Raw genomic sequence first — 18420 nt, forward strand, 5'->3', positions numbered from 1 at the left:
CGATTCAAGATGAGGCCAGGAAAGAAAGTTACCAACTGAGTATGAATCTATTTTGAGTCACATCTAGACTGGTTCCCTCATTTTCCTTTAACATCTGAAAGCAACAAGATGAATTTGCAAGAATTTGTGTAAGGGCCTTTGAGGCAGTTTCTATCCATTTGATCTGTTTTATTGAACTCTCAATAAAAGGAATAGGATCTCTAGGAAAAACAGGGATATTGGGCTTATCTGTTCCCAGGTGGTTCCTGAGAGGCCAACAGAGAAGCTGCTGTCTGAATAGTGTCTGAGCTGCACTTGTCTATCTGGTTCCTTCCCTTCTGTTGGGTTTCTTGTTCCTTTCTTCTTATCGGGTGAGAATGTCTTCTAGATTCCCAGTATAGGATTGGGTATGTTCGTTGCTGTATTTCCTGAAGGTCTAGACGGATGGTTTACCAGATGTGTTGAAGAAACCACTCTGGTCATTGTAGGCTTAGGTGGTGGAGAAATGGTAGGCGGTGAGGGAATTGGAGGAATGCTTTCGCCCAGGGCAATTCCCGAGCTTTCAATGGGACTCACATGCTGCAAGGAAACTTCAGGAAACTGTATGTTGGTCACTGACGCTGTCATAACAGCCAGAACAGGACTGTGTCTGCCCTGAGGGTTTCCAGTCAGTGGGCCTGTCTTCATAGTGCCAGTAGGTGAAGGTGCAGATATGCCGTTTTCACTGTCCACAGACAAGAGAAGGCTGCTGTCACTCCCAGCTGTCAATCTTACACTTTCTGTTAAATGTGTTTCCTTTTTCTGAAGAACATGATTCGGAAGTAGCTGATGAAGTTCCTTTCTTCTTAAATGCATTGCAGCAATTTTCATATCCATCTCAAACATCTTGCTATTTATTGCTTGTCTGTAAACTGTATCTGTGAAAGACTGAATATCATAGGTGAGATCAATACTGAGAATTTCAGAATTTTCTGGCTTCTTCAACACTAACCCAATCACCCACATGGTACGAAATTCTTCCTTGTCAACATTTTCTTTTGGTGCTGGGAATGACTGGGGATTCACATGTGCCAGAGTAATGAATTCATTCTTTTCCAGACTCCCTACCAGGATTCGGATCTTTGATTCCACCAAGCCCACCCACTCTAAATGTTGTTTTTCTGTTGGTGCGCTTGCCAGAAGTACAATATAATGCTTGTATTTTTGAAAAAAGCTTGGAGCTTCAAAAAGTTTGGACCATTCTGCTTTATTAAGCAAAATTTCATGTGTGATAGCAAGCCCTTGCTTAAACTCCTCAATCATGACCATCCGAGTTGAAACAGACACATTGTATGTGGAGTTTTGTTGTGGGTATGCTGGTGTAATTATAGGCATAAGATGGTACCTGTCACTGGGATTCACTCTTGGGTCCCACACAGGCAAGTTAAGATTTCGTTCTTCTGGTTCTTTTAACAACACTGGATTTGGCCATTCCCACTCAGAAAACACCAAGAAAAATTTACGTACTAGAGTGGATGCTATTGCATTTGGATAAAGCTGGCAAGTTCTTGCTACTAGCATAGCCCAGGAAACACCTCCAAGAAAACCCAAAATATTGGAATAGATATTGTGGCATTTGGCCCATAATTTGATGGCTCTCAGTGTTAACCTGAAGCTGTCAATGTTTGGTACTAGATGTAAAATTTCATCAGTTACCCGGCAACCATTAAGGCTTCTTATGCACCTAATATCTAAATTTTTAAGCAGACTATCATCTCGTAGGTCCAAATCTTCCGGAATAGTCTGCAATGCTAATCTTGCGAACAAAATATCAATCTCTATTCCATCAAAACACAGTTTGATAACCGGCACAAAGGCCTCTTCAACAGCTCTTAAGTCTTTTACTTCTTCCTGTAGTTTCAATTTGTCATAGAAGGAGGTGAAAAAGTCATTTCGATCCACATGTCTTGGTGCAACGCACAATGCATCGATATCGGCACCTTTCGTGTGTACTCCTAGTCGGTAAGAACCAAACGTAAAAATTTTCCCCCCAACATTCTCAATTACAGCTTGTGGAAGATTCCTGCTTTCACTGATTTCTCGGATCCATTCCTTCACCAGATTATTTAATTTCTGCAAAATTAAAATCCTGCGCTGCAGTTCCTCTTCCTCTTCAAACACCCCGAAGGGCTGGAGGGTCTCGATCAGCTTCTGGGTGAGTTCGAGGTCTGTGTCCTTGGGGGCGGCCAGGCTGATGGGGGACGATATGCCGTACTGCTTCGGGGCGGGAGCCGGCTGTTGTGCTCCTTGGGTGGTCACCGTAAATGGCATCATCTCTAGCTCCCGCGCCGCCAGGGCACCTGCCCCGCCACCGCGACCTCGATGGCCTCTGCTCGGCTCATGATCCGAAGGCGCGAGGGGCGGGCTCCTGCCGGCCGGCCCTGTCGGCCCCCGCTCCGCTCCGAGCCCGCCGCCTCAAGCGCTTCCCCTGGTACCCCTCCGGGCCAACATGGCGCCGGGCTCCTCAGCGGTCGCGTTCCAGAACCGCCGGAGCACGCACGCGCACCGGCCGCTGCCGCTGCTGCTCTCTCGAGATTGGAGGGAATTCTCGCGCTGGAGGGGGCTTCGGGAAGAGCCACGCACGCCTAGTCCCGCCCGGTGGTGAGAAACCATGTTTTAGGAAAAATTGCATGATCCTGTATCCTCATGCAGGTTCCAAAGGATGCTCCAGCTAGACCCACAGTAGCAGTGGCGCTCCCACCAGGCCCTGGTGTTACTGCTGCGCCGATTTCTGGTTTCCTTGGCGCCTGCTTAAAATTCCTATCAAGCCCAACTATGGCCCTTTCGTCTTCTGTCACACCCAAATCTCCAGCCTTACTGTCCTGCAGTTCGGAAACTGCTGTGTGTGCAAAGTAAACCTTCAGATCTTATAAGGGCGCGCTGGAATTCCTGCATCAGAGTATAAGTCCTTTTCATTTCATGGCTTCTAGAAGATTCCCACGCCTCTGCTTGGAATATGTTCTTCCCGACATTCTCTTGGTCCTCATCATTTAGATACACGATAAACCTCCCCATTCTCCCTGTACTCCGGATCTGTGCTTGTGCCGGGTGATGCTAGCTCTGCCACTTGTCCATTCTCACTTCAGGTGTATGCAGTCTGCAGTTTAAGCACCACTAACGTGCCCTTCATTTATTCTTGAGGTACTGGGGATGAAACCTGGGGCCTTGCACTCTACTGCTAAGCTGGAGCCCCAGCTGAAGTATTATTTTACAAATACTTACCTTTTGTTACTACAAGCATTATTGTTCCAGTTTCACTCTTGTTACTGACCCAACCCCACCCCAATAAAACAACTTAGAGGTAAAGGGGTTCATTTGGTTTACAGTTCCAGGTTACAGTCAGTTACAGGGAAGGTGAGAAAACCTTCAACACTAGCCACTCTCCATTCCCAGTCAAGAACAGTGAGAATGAGCCGGGCGATGGTGGCGCACGCCTTTAATCCCAGCACTCGGGAGGCAGAGGCAGGCGGATCTCTGTGAGTTCGAGACCAGCCTGGTCTACAAGAGCTAGTTCCAGGACAGGCTTCAAAGCCACAGAGAAACCCTGTCTCGAAAAACAAAAAAAAAAAAAGAAAAAAAAAAAAAAGAAGAAGAAGAAGAAGAAGAACAGTGAGAATGAGTGTGCCCATGCTTGCCACTGTCATCCATCTTCCTCCTATTTATACAGTTCAGGGCCCCTTGCTTAGGGATGGTAATGCCCACAATGGGCTGGGTCTTCCTGAGTCAATGAATGGTCAAGACAGCCCCCTACAAGCACACCCACAAGGCAACCCAGTCAAGAAAGTTCCTCATTCAGACTTTCTTCCCAAGGAGGAGGAGGGCGGCTGCTGTGCTGCTCTCCCAGGGTCTGAGGCTGGTTTCCAGCTCAAAACCACAATGATCCAGGACCTCTGCCCTCTGCGCCCCGCACACACCTGCATTCACAGAACTGAAACTGATATAACTGCACTCTTTTCAGAAGGGGACTTTCTCGCTAGTTGATTCTAGGTTATGCCAAGCTGACAGTTAAAGCTAACCAGCACAATTATCTTGTTCTTTTCAAAACTGATCTCTGTTTTTGGAGGTGATAATGTGTTTTCAGGTTTTCTTTCTACTGCTTCTTCAGATACGGTGAGGAAGTGTTGGAAGCAGTGAGACCCCAGATCCTGAATTTCTTGTAATCCCCTGATCTGAGTGCCTACAGCTGTTCCTGAGCACGAGACCTTCAGGAGTTCCTGATGGCAGAAGAGTGGTTTCTGGTGGGTTTGGCTGTGGCGTGGCTATCTCTATATAATCTGCCCCTGAACACAATAAAGGGGGCATTCTTGGGGAATTCAAGGATGACCCGTGTCGCTGTCTCTCTGTCTGTCTGTATTTTAATCTCCTGCCTCTTGCCCGAATCTGGCGAACTGGGTACCAGCGCATAGAGCACAGACACGGGGGCACGGTGCACGGCAATTGGCGGTCTCAGCCGAGATATCGGGAACTAGGGAATGCTGAGAGGTTGCCCTCAGAAGGTGAGGGTAGATTGGGGTATATGTGTTAATCCTGACGTCCTTCGCTCGGTTTGACAGCAAGTGGAAGTCAACCGAGAAAGAGGGGTAAACAAACAGGGTTGTTCTCGGCCGGAGGGGACTTATGTATAGGGAAAAGATAGGAAGAAGTATATAGCTTAAAAGATAAATGTGTACAGATGTATGATATGTTGATTGTGTTGTCTTTTGTGTTCTGGACTGGAGAAAGACATTTGATTCTAGGAACTGCTAAGAAAGGTATTTTGACTTTGAAATATGGGCTTAAGAATTTGATGCTTTGGAAAAGAGGTTCTATTTTTGTCTCCACAGACGATGAGAGCCTAAGGATTTATTCGAAATTCATGTGGTTTGAATCCCCGAGACCTCCTGAAATGTTGCAGTGGAGTGTGAGCGGCCTTTACCAAGGCCAAGCAACTCCAGGCGATAGGCGCTGAGGGGCTGTGATGCATGCAAACCCCGGGACCTGCCTCGAGGACCGACTAGGCAAGAATGCTAGCGCTTCCAGTGCGGGCCTCAGGGCGCAGAAGCCGATCGCTACTGGAAAATGGCAGTAAACTGCAGTAAATACCCCTAAGAATGCAGTGTCCCCTCTCAGCAGGAAGTAGCCAGACAGATTGACAACGCCCAAATTCCCTAAGTGGGGCCCCTTCAGTGATTGCAGAGCAGAAAGCCTGCTTCCCTGAGTTCCGCTCCACTTCATGCACCAGTTTGGACCCAGAACAAATGCAGCTGGGGCTAGAAGGCAGCTGGAGCAAAGCTTTGCTAGGTGGCTGTGGTGGAAGGCACATTGCCTCAGCCCAGTCGGTGCCTAGCCTGGCGGATGCCACAGCAGTGCCCGAAGTACATGTTACCTGGAGATACTGACCCCTCATCCCCCCCGAATACTTAAGATCAGACACTGTTTTATAAAAAATTTAGGGGGGAGATCCTGAATTTCTTGTAATCCCTGATCCGAGTGCCTACAGCTGCTCTGAGTACGAGACCTTCAGGAGTTCCTGATGGCAGGAGAGTGGTTTCTGGTGGGTTTGGCTGTGGCGTGGCTATCTCTATATAATCTGCCCCTGAACACAATAAAGGGGGCATTCTTGGAGAATTCAAGGATGATCCGTGTCACTGTCTGTCTGTCTCTGTGTTTGTGTATTTTAACCTCCTGCCCCTTGCCCGAAACTCACATCGAACGCAGACACAGGGGTGCGGTGCAATTGGAGGTCTCCACCGAGATTTCGGCAAGGAAGCCAAGGAAGCGTTAGTATCCGACAGCAATGCTCCTGAGCATCCTCAGCAGCTGCATCACAGGCAGCTGACATGGGTGCCCGGACTCAAACTCTGACCCTCTGGAAGAATACCATGTGCTGTTAACCACGAGCCACTGCTCCAGCCCCAAGCTTAAGTTTCTTAGTTGTCCAAACTGACAAATGTCTCCCAAGGAAATTAGAGTTTCATAATCATTTAAGATGCTGTGCTTTGTCTAGGGGAAAAGCCAGTCAGTAAAGTGTTTCTGCAAAAGCATGGGGGCACGAGCTCAATCCCTGGAACCTATAGAAAAGGTGGTACACTGCAGGGCAGACCCCTGCATTGGAAGACTAGAGCCTGCTTGGTGAGCTGTAGACCAATGAGATGAACAGTCCCTGAGGAACAACAGGTGAGGTTGTGCCCTAGCTTACACACACTCACTCATTCACATATATGTGCATATTTAATAACACACATGGACACAAAAGATCCCATGACTGATCCTCTTTTCTTCACCCTCAGAAATGTCTTTTATTTGGGGTGGGGTACTAACCTATAATTTATAATGTTCATTCATCATTTCTAGATTCTTTGGGGTGGGGGTTGAGACAGGGTTTCTCTGTGTAGCCCTGGTTGTCCTGGAAACTGCTCTGTAGGCCAGGCTGGGCTCGCAGAAATCCGCCTGCCTCTGCCTCCTGAGTGCTGGGATTAAAGGTGTGCACCACCACTGCCCAGTCACTTCTAGCTCCTTCATATATTTTCCAAAATTAATCTAATCTTTGGTTACTTTCATGCTGCCCAATTCAATGAACCCAATAATCTTCATTGTGTCTGACCCACAGAAACCTCCTGTTTGCTCCTCGATACCAACACAACACCATACCAGTTCCTATTGTCTGTGCATCTCTGAACATTTTCTTTCTACCTTTCTCAGTTTACCTTGCTGGCTTCTCCTCCATTACCTGACCTCTGAATAGTGGAGGTCCTTCAGGATCTGCATAAACCCTCATCCCCTCCTCACTGTATAAACAACCACTACCCACATGTTCTATCAATTTCCACAGCTTTCATATCACCAGCCAGTCATGGTGGCTTATTCATGTAATCTGGGCATTAGAGAGGCTGAAACAGGATCATGGGATTGAAACCAGCCTGGACTACACAGTAAATTTCAGGTCAGCCTGGGCTATGAGACCTACCTATAAACAAATATACGACTTACAAATGATCTTTTTTATAATCAGATTCTCTCTCCTAAGCATCAGGGCCACACCATGTAACTCCAGCTTTGCTGCCACCTTTTGAATCTCTCAAACTTTGCCTTTTAAAGAGAACAGGGGTTTAAAAGCATTTGCTGCACAAGGTCCAGGACCTAAGTGATATCCCCAAACCCAGAGTGCATTGAGAACTGATTCCTAAAGTTGTCCTCTGACCTCTACACATGTGTCATAAATAAATAAGAATGGTTACTCTTCCCCCATAAGCGTTTCTCTCTGTAGTCTGTTTAGAAAATGGCACTTCCATCTACACTGAATCCAGGGTTTAATTCTTGGCACCTCCTTCTTTCTCATTTTCAACCTCCAATTCCCTTACCAATACTCATGATTCTACTTGCAGGAAACACTTGGACTCAATCCACTTCTCTCCACCTTGTAACTGGAGTCTAAGCCACCACTGGCTCTTGTGATACTTCTCCAGTCAACTCATTACTGACCTTCTCAAATTTTCCTGGCCCCAGGAGCCAGCATGGTCTTATACCTGCCTTGGTGGCCTCCTATTTTATTGAAAGCACAAAGTAACTCTCTGGCACTGCCAGTTTTCAGACGCCACCTGTCCAGCCTTGCTACCTGTTTCCTCTTGTCCCTGCGTCTTTGAACAACAGTTCCTTTGCCCAGAATGCTCTTCCTGCCTCACCAACTGCCTACTGCTCTTCACCTGGTGAGTGTGTTAACATCTTTGACAAAAGCTGGCTTAAAGTTCGCCTCCCTGGAGAGAATTTTCTAAACCCATAACTAAATCATACAGGCTTTCTAAAATTTTTCTGTCCTGGGGGTTGAGCCAAGGTCCATACACATTCTAGGCAGATATCTTACCACTGAACTGCACCCCTAGCCTGCAAACAATTTATAGTTATGGTTCCTGATAGATTTGTGGGGGGGGGTTGCATACCCTTGTATACATGTGTGGCGTGCCCTTGTGGGAATGGAGGCATCGCCTAATTCTTTTGAGTCATAGTCTTTCTCCAAACCTGAAACTCAGAGTTTTCCACTAGGCTGGTAGTCAGCATTCCCCAGCAACCCTCTGGAGTGTCTCCATCCCCTACAACACTGGATTTACAGACATGCACAAGATCAAGTTCAGCTTTTATTCTGGGATCAAAACTAAGATCCTCATGACTGTGTAGCAAGCTCTCTTAACTCAAGTCACCTCTCCAGCTCTCTGAGAGCTTTTAGCTTCAGCATTATTGTTGCTAGATTCTCAGCTAAGAACCAGATCCGTTTGCTTGTCAACTGCTCTACATGCATCGCCACCTCAAGTGCCTAACACACGGGAGCTACTCAGTATTTGCTAGTAAATAAACAAGAGTGAAACAGCCTTCTCATCCAAGTCACCTGCAGATCAATATCCAGAATTACCATCCTGTCAGTGCTGCATGAGCCTTGACTTTGATCTTATTGCTTTAGGAAAATTAACAGTTACTTTTTAGATTATATGTGGCAGGCTGCAAACTATCTCCAACTTCACAACCTCTTTGTGTTCTACTACAGTGCCTGGGAAGCCGAAGTATTTGATGGTTCAGTTTCTTCTGTTGCTAGAGGCAGACCTGGGGTACCAAGCATACCTAACACAATTTGAGCACATCAGAAAAAAAATCATTGAACCAACAGTCCATGGAAACTAATGGATGTTAACATGATTCTGATGGAGTAACATAACTAAAAGGGTATTACTATTAGGAATGCTTCAAACAATTAATGGGAAGTGTGGGGGGTCTCTGCTTCTATTACCAAATTCACAGCATTGTTCTTAGGACAGCTTCAAGACAGCTGGGGAGATGGCTCAGGACATAAAAGAATTTGGACCTCAGAACTCATGCACAAAATCCAGGCAAGCACAGCAACCTCCTGTGATCCCGGCACTCAGAAGATTGAGACAAGGGATCTCAGGAACAAGTTCGCTAACAAGACTAGCTGGAATTGGTGAGCAGTGTACATAGTAGAAGGCTTTGCCTCACTAAAAGAGAGAATTAAGAAGAGACCCAGAGTCATGCGTCCACATGCATACACACCCATAAGCATGGATGCACTCACATGTGAACATATATACACACCACATGTACACACAAAAAAATAAACACTTAAAAGGCTGAATTTTTGTGCAGTAGGAAAAGATTTTTAAAAATATTCACTGGAGCCAGAGAGATGGCTCTGTGACTAAGAGCTCTGGCTGCTCTTCCAGAGACCCCAGTTAATTTCCAGCACCCATAAAGCAGCTGACAAGAGTCTGTAATTCCAGTCGCAGGGCAGCTGATGCCCTCTTCTGGACTCTGAAGGTACCTGGCACGCATGTAAAACAGATAAAATAATTTTTTTCACGCAAGCAAACACATAAAATAAATTTTTTAAAAAGATTTTTTAGCCAGCTCATGACTAGCTTAGGCTAGTAATAGCTGACTGGTAAAGTTCCCATCCAGCCTGTGTGAGACTGTGAGTTCACAAAACGCGTCTTTTTATTACACTGGCTACACAACTGCTGACTAATGGACTTTTAAAAACATCCCTCCCAAAATTTTACATACTGTCACTGAAACAGACAAGGGGCTCTGGAAAATCTATGTTAAGAGTTGCTTGGTTCACTGGGTGGTGGTGCATGCCTTTAATTCCAGCACTGGGGAGGCAGAGGCAGGTGAATCTCTAAGTTCAAGGCAGCCAGAACTACACAGTAAGTTCCAGGACAGCCAGAGATTCACAGAGAAACCCTGTCTTGAAAAACCAGAACAAAAACAATAGAGCCACTTGTGTCAAACCTTAACAATAATAAAGTTGTAATGTTAGGAGAGAGGATATCACACACGTGCGCGTGCGCACACACGCATGTACGCATACGCGTGTGTTATAACAAAACCATCCAGGAGACTCTGTCAGAACAACAGCCTTCCAAAAGGCTGTCCCTACCTCATCCATTAAAAACGTCTCAAGGACATCTGCATCTTCCCTTGGATGGCCACCAGCCTGTTGCAGTGGAGGGTGATCGTTTCAGATAACTTCGTACAGCTTTTGAAAGCATGCTTTCTCATTAAAAGCTCCCTTCTTTGTCACCTTGAACATGCACATGACTCACTGTGACACATACAGACCCACTGCAATATCTATCCCCAATACTTTATCTTTGGAAATGGCTCAGTAGGTAAATAAAGGTTCTTGCTGCCAAGCCTGAGTTTGATCCCCAGAATTACATGGTGGAAGTGGAGTACCAACTCCTACAAATTGTCCTTTGATCTACAAATTTGTGTCATAGTGTGCACCCCCCAAATATATAAATGCAATTTAAAATTTTTAAAGCAAAGAAAATTGCCCTTATGCCTATTATTTAACATCTAAAATGCCCTCCAGCTCCTGAATCACCCTTCATGTCTTTTAAACATGTTACATCAGTGGCGCCTTTCACTCCTGGTACAGACTACACATCTCTGGCAGTGGCTCATGCGTGTGATGAGATGCCCCTCCCCTGCCCCCTGTGCCTTTGTAAGTTGATGCTTTTGGTAATTTCAGACTGCTGAAGAAAAGCTCTGATTGTTTTGGTTTTCATCAAACCACATGAAATAAATTTTTCCTGCAATGAGCCTACCACCAAGCATCTACTGCAAAACAAATAAGACTTGGTAGAGAGGCAGCAATTCCCAGATGAAAAGAGAAACAGCAACTGTGCTACTCCCCACCTTCTCCCAAAGTCAGAAATTATTCAAAAATCAGATTCAAGCTGTGAGTTGTGTTCCTCTCATCTGCACACTAGGAAGGTGGAGGCAATAAGATCAGGAGTTCAGGATCACCCTCTGCAACACAGTGAATTTAAAGACAGCTGGATTACATGAGACCCTGTCTCAAAAAAAATATCTAATTAAGAACAGAAGAAGGGGGCTGGAGAGATGACTCAGGGGTTAAGAGCACTGGCTGCTCTTCCAGAGGCCCAGGTTCAATTCCCAGCATCTATATGGCAACTCACTACTGTCTGTAACTCCAGTTCCAGAATATCCAACACCCTCACACTGACATACTAGCAGGCAAAACACCATTAATATTATTAAAAAATAAAAATTAAAACATTTAAAAAAACAGAAGAAAAATATTCCAAGAGCAAATTACCACAGAAAGTAATTCTTGAGGACAGAATACACAGGACACAACTGGCTTACGAAGAAGCAGTGGCTTCATTGTGGCATGTTCCTGGAAGTTCCCAAGCTCCTGCCTGTCCTTAGGTGACAAAGTTCATGACAGAATACAGACTCAGAGCCAAGCATTCGTGACAACCTTGACCACCTCCAAGAGGCGAGTGTCTTGTGTCTTGGCCACACTGAGCTGAGTAGACTATGTCTTAACTCCCCATTCTCCACCAGAAAATGCCCAACCTAGAATCTTGGGTACACATTAAAGCTGAGCTCCCCAGGACCTCTCTCCTCCAATGTGTGTGTGCATGCATACATGTGTGTGTGTGTTCAAGTATCTGTGTGAGTATGTGGAAGTCAAGAGTTTGACATCTGCTATCTTCAGTTGTACTCTAGTTTCTTACTGAACCTGGAACTAACTGCTTCACCTGGACTGGCTCGCTAGTGTCCTCCTGTCTCCGTCTTCCAGCACTGGAATTGCAGCACATGCCACTATGTGCAACTTTTTCCATAGCTGCTGGGGATCTAGCTGTATCCTGATGTTTGCAAGCAAGTGCTTTACTGGCTGAGCCATCTCCCCAAACTCCTACACATTTCACTGACAATAAATGCCAGGTGCCACAGCAGACATTAATGGACAGCTCTTTGGTCACTAGTCCAGTGTCTGCCATCACGGTGTCTCTGGCCTCAAATATCAATGTTCCCTCTGTGCTTGCCTTTTTATGGAGAAGACAGCCAAAGCAAAATAAAGGCATCCTACCCCGAGAAGGAAACACATCTAAGGCTGGGCAGGAAGAGGTCCAGGACAAACAGTAGTTCCACACCATCCCCATCCTCAAAACACTGAGTTTCCAAGGCCTCCAACCATCAAAGCAGCCTGTGTCACAAACAGCAAGCCTGACGGCTGAAGGTGGGCTCCAACCTATGTGCTTGGCCTCCAGGGTAAGAGGCTTGGGTGTGGACAAAAGTTGCTTATCTGAGCTGACTCCAGGCATTACTGTCTCAAGGGGACTCCCAATAGAGGGCAGGTCTGCCTACCATTGGACGCGTGGCAATATCTGGAGACATTACTATTACAATGCAGGGCGACAACCTGGGTGCCAGGGAAGCTGCTCCATACACCAGTGTACCCAAGACACCTGCCACAGCAAGGCCTTCCTTCACTCAAAGACGTCCAGGAAGTTGAGGATGGGAAAATCAGAGCTAACTACACTCTCCACAAGGATTGAAGGAGAGAAGGGGAAACAGCCACAAGCTGATGACACAGAGCTGCTATCCCAGCTACTCAGGAGGCTGAGGTAGGGAATCACAAGTTTGAGGCCAGCACAGACTATATAGTGAGAGCAAGGCCAGCTTGGGAAAACTAATGAGACCCGGTCTCAAAATAAAATATAAAAGGAAATGGAGGGCTAGAGAGAAAGCTCCACGGTTAAGAGAATTTGCTGTACTTCCAGAGGACCCAAGTTCAGTTTCTAGCTCCTGTATCAGGCAGCTCATAACCACCTGTAACTCCAGCTCCAAGGAATCCAACCCGCTCTTCTGGCCTCTGTGTGTGCATGCATTCATCCACATATACAAATTTTGAAAAAATCTTTAAAAAAAAAAAGATTAAGGAGCAGCAATATAGCTGGTGGTAGAGCACTAGGGGTGTGGCTCAGTGGTAGAGCCCCTGCCTAGAATCCCCCAGTGAGGTGCTGGGGTATGGCTCAGTGGTAGAGCCCCTGCCTAGAATCCCCCAGTGAGGAGCTGGGGTGTGGCTCAGTGGTAGAGCCCCTGCCTAGAATTCCCCAGTGAGGGGCTAGGGTGTAGCTCAGTGGTAGAGCTCCTGCCTAGAATCCACCAGTGAGGGGCTGGAGTGTGACTCAGTAGTAGAGCCCCTGCCTAGAATCCCCCAGTGAGGGGCTGAGGTGTGGCTCAGTGGTAGAGACCTTGCCTAGAATCCTCCAGTGAGGAGCTGGGGTGTGGCTCAGTGGTAGAGCCCCTGCCTAGAATCCCCCAGTGAAGGACTGGGGTGTGGCTCAGTGGTAGAGCACCTGCCTAGAATCCCTCAGTGAGGAGCTGGGGTATGGCTCAGTGGTAGAGCACCTGCCTAGAATCCCCCAGTGAGGGGCTGGGGTGTGGCTCATTGGTAGAGACCAGCCTAGCATGTGCAAGCCCCTAGTTTCATCTCCAATACTACACTTACTTACACACACACACACACACACACACACACACACACACGCAGCCCCAAACAGTCCTGTCCCTCTGACCTCACACACTTGATCTTCCCATGACCATAAGCAAGCCTTATCCCTCATGCTTCCTAAGGTGCTGACAAAAACCACATGGCCCTGCCATCACCCTCCCCATAGTGCATATAAGTGATTGTCATCTTTATCTCACCGACAGGACACAGAGCCCTCTCCTCATGGCACAAGACCTAAATTCCAGCCCCTGGGAAACAACCAAGAGCTGCCCTCCAGCCCGGAGCTCCACCTCCACCTCCCTCTCAAACAAGACAGCCGTATTTTGATAAGCTGGAAAATCAGGAAGTCACAGCACAAAAAAAGCAATGTTTATGGAAAACAGAACCCAAACACAACAAAGGGCATTCCCATGGGTGCACTGCAAGCACCCCAATGATTCACAAGAAGCAGGTGAACTGCCAGCTGGAGCCTCAGTTCCCGCTCCCAGTACCACTTGGCTTCAGGATCTGCCATCCTGGAGCTTCTAATGCTTAAGCCTGAAAGAAGCTCCTAAAAGGCCACAGCAGCTTCTACTGTGGGAACAAGAATGGGGCTGAGCCTGGCTGCATGACAAATGCCTTTCTTTAATCCTAGCACTCAGGAGGCAGACGCAGACAGGTCTCTCTGTCGTCACGTCACTGTGCTGCTATGTTACCTGTGTGTCTGCTGGGCCTACTCTTCCCTGTGCATCTCCCTAGGCCTAAGCCCACTACTTGGCTCTAAGCAGAGGCTCTACGGTGTGCTGTCATGCCAGGTAAGAAGCATGGGCAAAGACTGAGGCTGTAGTTGAGTGCTAGAGTGCTTGGCTAACATGGGGTGAAGTCCTAGGTTCAATCCCCAGGACTGCCGAAAAGAAAGGTGGGAGGAGGAGTGGCATGGGTATGCCTGTGACAACAAACCCAGCACAATCCTCATAGCCCTTGCCCTGGCCACAGGGCACCTTGGTCACACCCAGAGAAGGATGGCAGCCAGGAGAGTCATCTCTTTGGCTGGACCTGCTTGGGCGGTAACATGACCCCCTACATCCCAACAAGTGGGTCACTCAGCCTGGCTAATGAAGAATGGACTCTTTATTGGAAAGGTTTTTATAGCCACCAAGGGAGCGAGGCTGTGAGCTGCAGAACTTCCTCTGGCCTGGCCTCATGTGTGTGTAGTGCTGAATGAGGTGGACAGAACACAGTTCCACACGCTGCGCCCACAGCAGCCAGCATCCATATCACCCAGACACACGGACCTGGGCACAGAGCACCAGCAGCAGCCTTCTCATGGTCTCATCAGGCTTGCTCTGAGCAAAACAATGTCCAAAATGTTGCTCTGGGGGGTGAGGAGATGGCTCAGTGAGTAAGAATGGTTTCTATGCAAACATGAGGATGTGAGTTCAAATCCTCTGCATCACATAAAATGCTAGCTGTGGCCTTCTGCCTATAACCCCATTATTGTGAGTGTCACACAGAGGAGGACCACTGGGGCTTTCTGGCCACAAACCTAGCTCCAGGCTCAGTGCAAGACTCTGTCTTAAAGAAATAAGAGGAGAATGATATAGGGCAGGATATCCGAAGTCCTCCTATGGCCTCTGTGTTCACACACAGGTACACAAACCTACACATGCACCACATACATATTACACAAGCAAACACAAAACAAAGTGATGCTCTGCATACTAATATCAAGGTCCTGTGCGTGTGCACATTTCCACCATACTTGGTTATGGGAGGTCTCTGAAATGATGTATGGGGCCAGCAAGATGGCCCACTGAGTAACGGCACTTGCTGCATAAATCTAACAAGCCAGAGTTGGAATCCTAGAACCCATTGTGGGAAGAGGGAACTAACTCCACAAAGCTGTTTCCTGAGTGTACCATAACGTGTGCATCCACGTACCACACAAACACACACACACTCAGGGCCAGTGAGATGGCTTAGTGGGTAAAAGCACTTGTCACCAAGCCTGACCACCTGAGTTCGAGTCCTGGGACCCACAAGGTAGAAGAGCCAACTCCCACAGTTTGACCTCTGACTTCCACACCGATGTCTACTTTCACTTCCCCTGACACAAACAGGCACTCACATTTTTAAAACAGAAACAAATGAAAATTTAAAAAAAGCAGCAGCTGTCATCATGAGACCTACAACTTTAAAGAACGTTTGTGTAGGGGAGATGGCTCAGCAGTTAAGAATACTTGTTGCTCTTGTAGAGGCCCTGGGTTTGAGTCCCATCTCCTACACAGTGGCTAATGACCACCCATAACTCCCAGGCACTCACAGGGTACACATTCATACACATAAAATTAATGTTTTTTTGCAAAAGGTCAACTAAAATCTAATCTTGGATATTAGAAAAAATAAATTCTGGCAAAATGACTAATTTCTTTCCACGAATTGAATAATAAACCAATGGGCTCCAAGTCACCAACCACATCCTTGAGGCCAAAAGCAAGCCAAGCTGCCCTACTTCTAAAGTCCACAAGAAATGTGACAACCAACCATCTCCAGACTATCCAAGGCACCTTCTACATAGCCTCATGCAGCCACTTGTCACTGGAGTCCTCTTGGCTCAGCAATGTCATGAGGGTCTGTGAAGGATCCTCCACTGTCTTTCTATGCAGCCACTCAAAGATTCCTGACATATTGAAGAGGGATATCTGTGCAGGCCAACAACCAGGAACACATGGGTCTCTGGGACTAATGAGCTTGATTTGGCCTACAGCACTATAGAAGGTAGCAGAAGCCACTGAAAATGGGCCAACAAGTGTCCCATAGTCAATGCACTTATCCAATAAGGTTATTCAGACTTCTAAAGACATCAGTGACTCACCACAGCCACACTGGCCACCGCAAAACCAAACCCACCTTCCCCGTGTTCTTCTGTCCTCTGTCTGTCCCCCCCCAAGCCATCCTTCCCCATTTTCTTCTGTCCTCTGTCTGTCCCCCCCAAGCCATCCCTCCCTGTGTTCTTCTGTCCCCTCTGTCTGTCCCCTCCAAGCCATCCTTCCCCGTGTTCTTCTGTCCCCTCTGTCTGTCCCCCCCAAGCCATCCTTCCCCGTGTTCTTCTGTCCTCTGTCTGTCCCCCCCAAGCCATCCCTCCCCGCCCTCCCCTCACCTGCCGTAGTGGTATCCACATCCCTGGCTGCCAGCTCTTCAACATCTGACCTCTTCCTCAGCTCAAACCTCCGGGACAGGCCTTCTCGGGGCTTCCATAACTCCTGGATCAAGAGGGGCTTCTCATTGTCCCCAAACACTCGGAAGCACTGGGCCTGCCACCTCTGTCCAGAATCCCCAGCCTGGCCCACAACATCACATAGTACATACTGGCCAGCACACTCAGGGTCCAGGGCATATCGCTCCAGAGCCTCTTTCACCAGCTCCTGGGCGCTGGAGGTGCCAGTGGCCAGAACACTCTTGTAGTGGGTGCCTGTACAGACACTGTCTCCAAACACCTTCAAGACCCCCGGGGCTGAGAGCTGAGTGGAGAGTTCCGCAGGATCATCACTGGCGCCCAGGCTGCTGAAGGTGGGGTCCAGGTCACGATACTTGTAGCTGAGTGTCCGGGACAGCATAGTGGACAGCAGTTGGCTCTGTCGCTTCAGCTTACTTTTGGTGGGAGGAGACATGATGAACTGAGTCCCATAAAACATGGTGGGTGCGTCTTCATGAATAACCACTGAGGCTTTCAGCCAATGGGTGGGGGAAGGCCGGCGCCTGGGAGGACAAAGTGATACAGGTTAGGGCCAGGTATCAGAGGCATCAAGAACAAAAGAGACACAAATCCATCCTAGCAGAGGGAAAGGTCCTGGGCCATCCTGGCATCCATACCACCTGGAGCCAGACACCCAGCAGTGGGGCTGACAAGTCAGAGCCTATGAGGAGCAAGGGGCAAAGCGGTTCTGATAGAATAGACTGCAGTGCCTTCAGGAAAAGTCACTATGAAGGAAAACAAAGAAGTCACAGTAAGTCATAATCGCCTTAGGGCTCTGTGACTTCTGAGAAGTTTGGGCACAGGGAACAGCTACTGCAAGTGGACAAGTGACAGCACAGTCTCAGCAGGGCTGCTTCTCTGTCCTGGGGAATATGCTCACCATCTAACGATATCACGGCCAGAAAAACAACAAACAACAAACAAGTAACAGAAAGAAACAAGCCATATTCATCTTGGCTGTGAACTCAATTCTTCTATGCCAGTCTATACAAAAGATGAAGGTCATCCCAAACACAAGCAGAGTTGGGGAAATGGCCACAGCTACAGACAGACAGACAGACAGACACACACACACACACACATCACATCACAAGCCTTGGGACTGGGGAGATGGCTGAGTGGGTAAGGGCACCTGCTGTGCAAGCATGAAGACCTGAGTTCAAATCTCCAGTACCCATGTCAAACGCTGGGCATGGCTATGCATGCACCTATAACCCCAGCAATTTGTGGGACAGAGACAGGAGTATTACTGGGGCTTGCTAGCTGCCAATCGAGCTCCAGGCTCAGAGAAATCCTGTCTCCAAAGAATAAGGTAAGGCTGAGAATGACAGAGTAGGACAGACACCTGATGCTCTTCTCTGGCTTCCATATGGGCACAGGCGCTCTCTCTCTCTCTCTCTCTCTCTCTCTCTCTCTCTCTCTCTCTCACACACACACACACACACGGGTAACAAGTCACCAGACACTAGAAACACAAACCCCAAGAGAAAGCTGCTCCCCATGACCTGGCAGACACAACTGGTCCTGACTGGAAGGGATCCCTGGCAGAGGAGGTTAGTCCCAACTAAAGAGATACTTCCCTAGAACTGATGCTTGGCATGTCCACGAGGCCACTAGGCCACAAGGAACAACACAAAGATCGCCTACAGAACCAGTGGAAGCATCCTAGGAATGCATGCATTCCACCCACCATGTTCGGCCACCGGGCCCTCTTCAGAAAGAGGCTGGCTCCCTAGGAGCTCCAAGGGAGCAGAAAGAGCCTGTGTGTAGCAGAATCCTAAACCTAAAGCCTCTAATGTCCTATGGGGGTTAGAGAAGGAATTACCCATCACCCTCAAAACAGTCTTAA

The 18420-nt window shown here is 47.8% G+C and overlaps 2 protein-coding genes across 2 annotated transcripts in view; both read right to left on the reverse strand.

The window, feature by feature from the left end:
• Positions 1 to 18073, reverse strand: part of Radil (Rap associating with DIL domain) — a 65749-nt gene extending 47676 nt beyond the window's left edge. Inside the window, exons 1-2 of the mRNA XM_038345722.1 lie at positions 18051 to 18073; positions 16476 to 17074 (exon numbers count right to left, since the gene is read on the reverse strand). Of these exons, the coding sequence (XP_038201650.1) occupies positions 16476 to 17074; positions 18051 to 18073 (622 nt within the window). The remainder of the gene's footprint in view (positions 1 to 16475; positions 17075 to 18050) is intronic.
• Positions 364 to 2292, reverse strand: Papolb (poly(A) polymerase beta). The gene has a single exon (XM_038345723.1). It carries the CDS (start codon positions 2290 to 2292, stop codon positions 364 to 366), a length of 1929 nt encoding a protein of 642 aa, XP_038201651.1.
• Positions 18074 to 18420: the final 347 nt, after the last annotated feature.

Source organism: Arvicola amphibius, chromosome 10 (genome assembly GCF_903992535.2).
Source record: "Arvicola amphibius chromosome 10, mArvAmp1.2, whole genome shotgun sequence".
NCBI classification, from domain to species: domain Eukaryota; kingdom Metazoa; phylum Chordata; class Mammalia; order Rodentia; family Cricetidae; genus Arvicola; species Arvicola amphibius.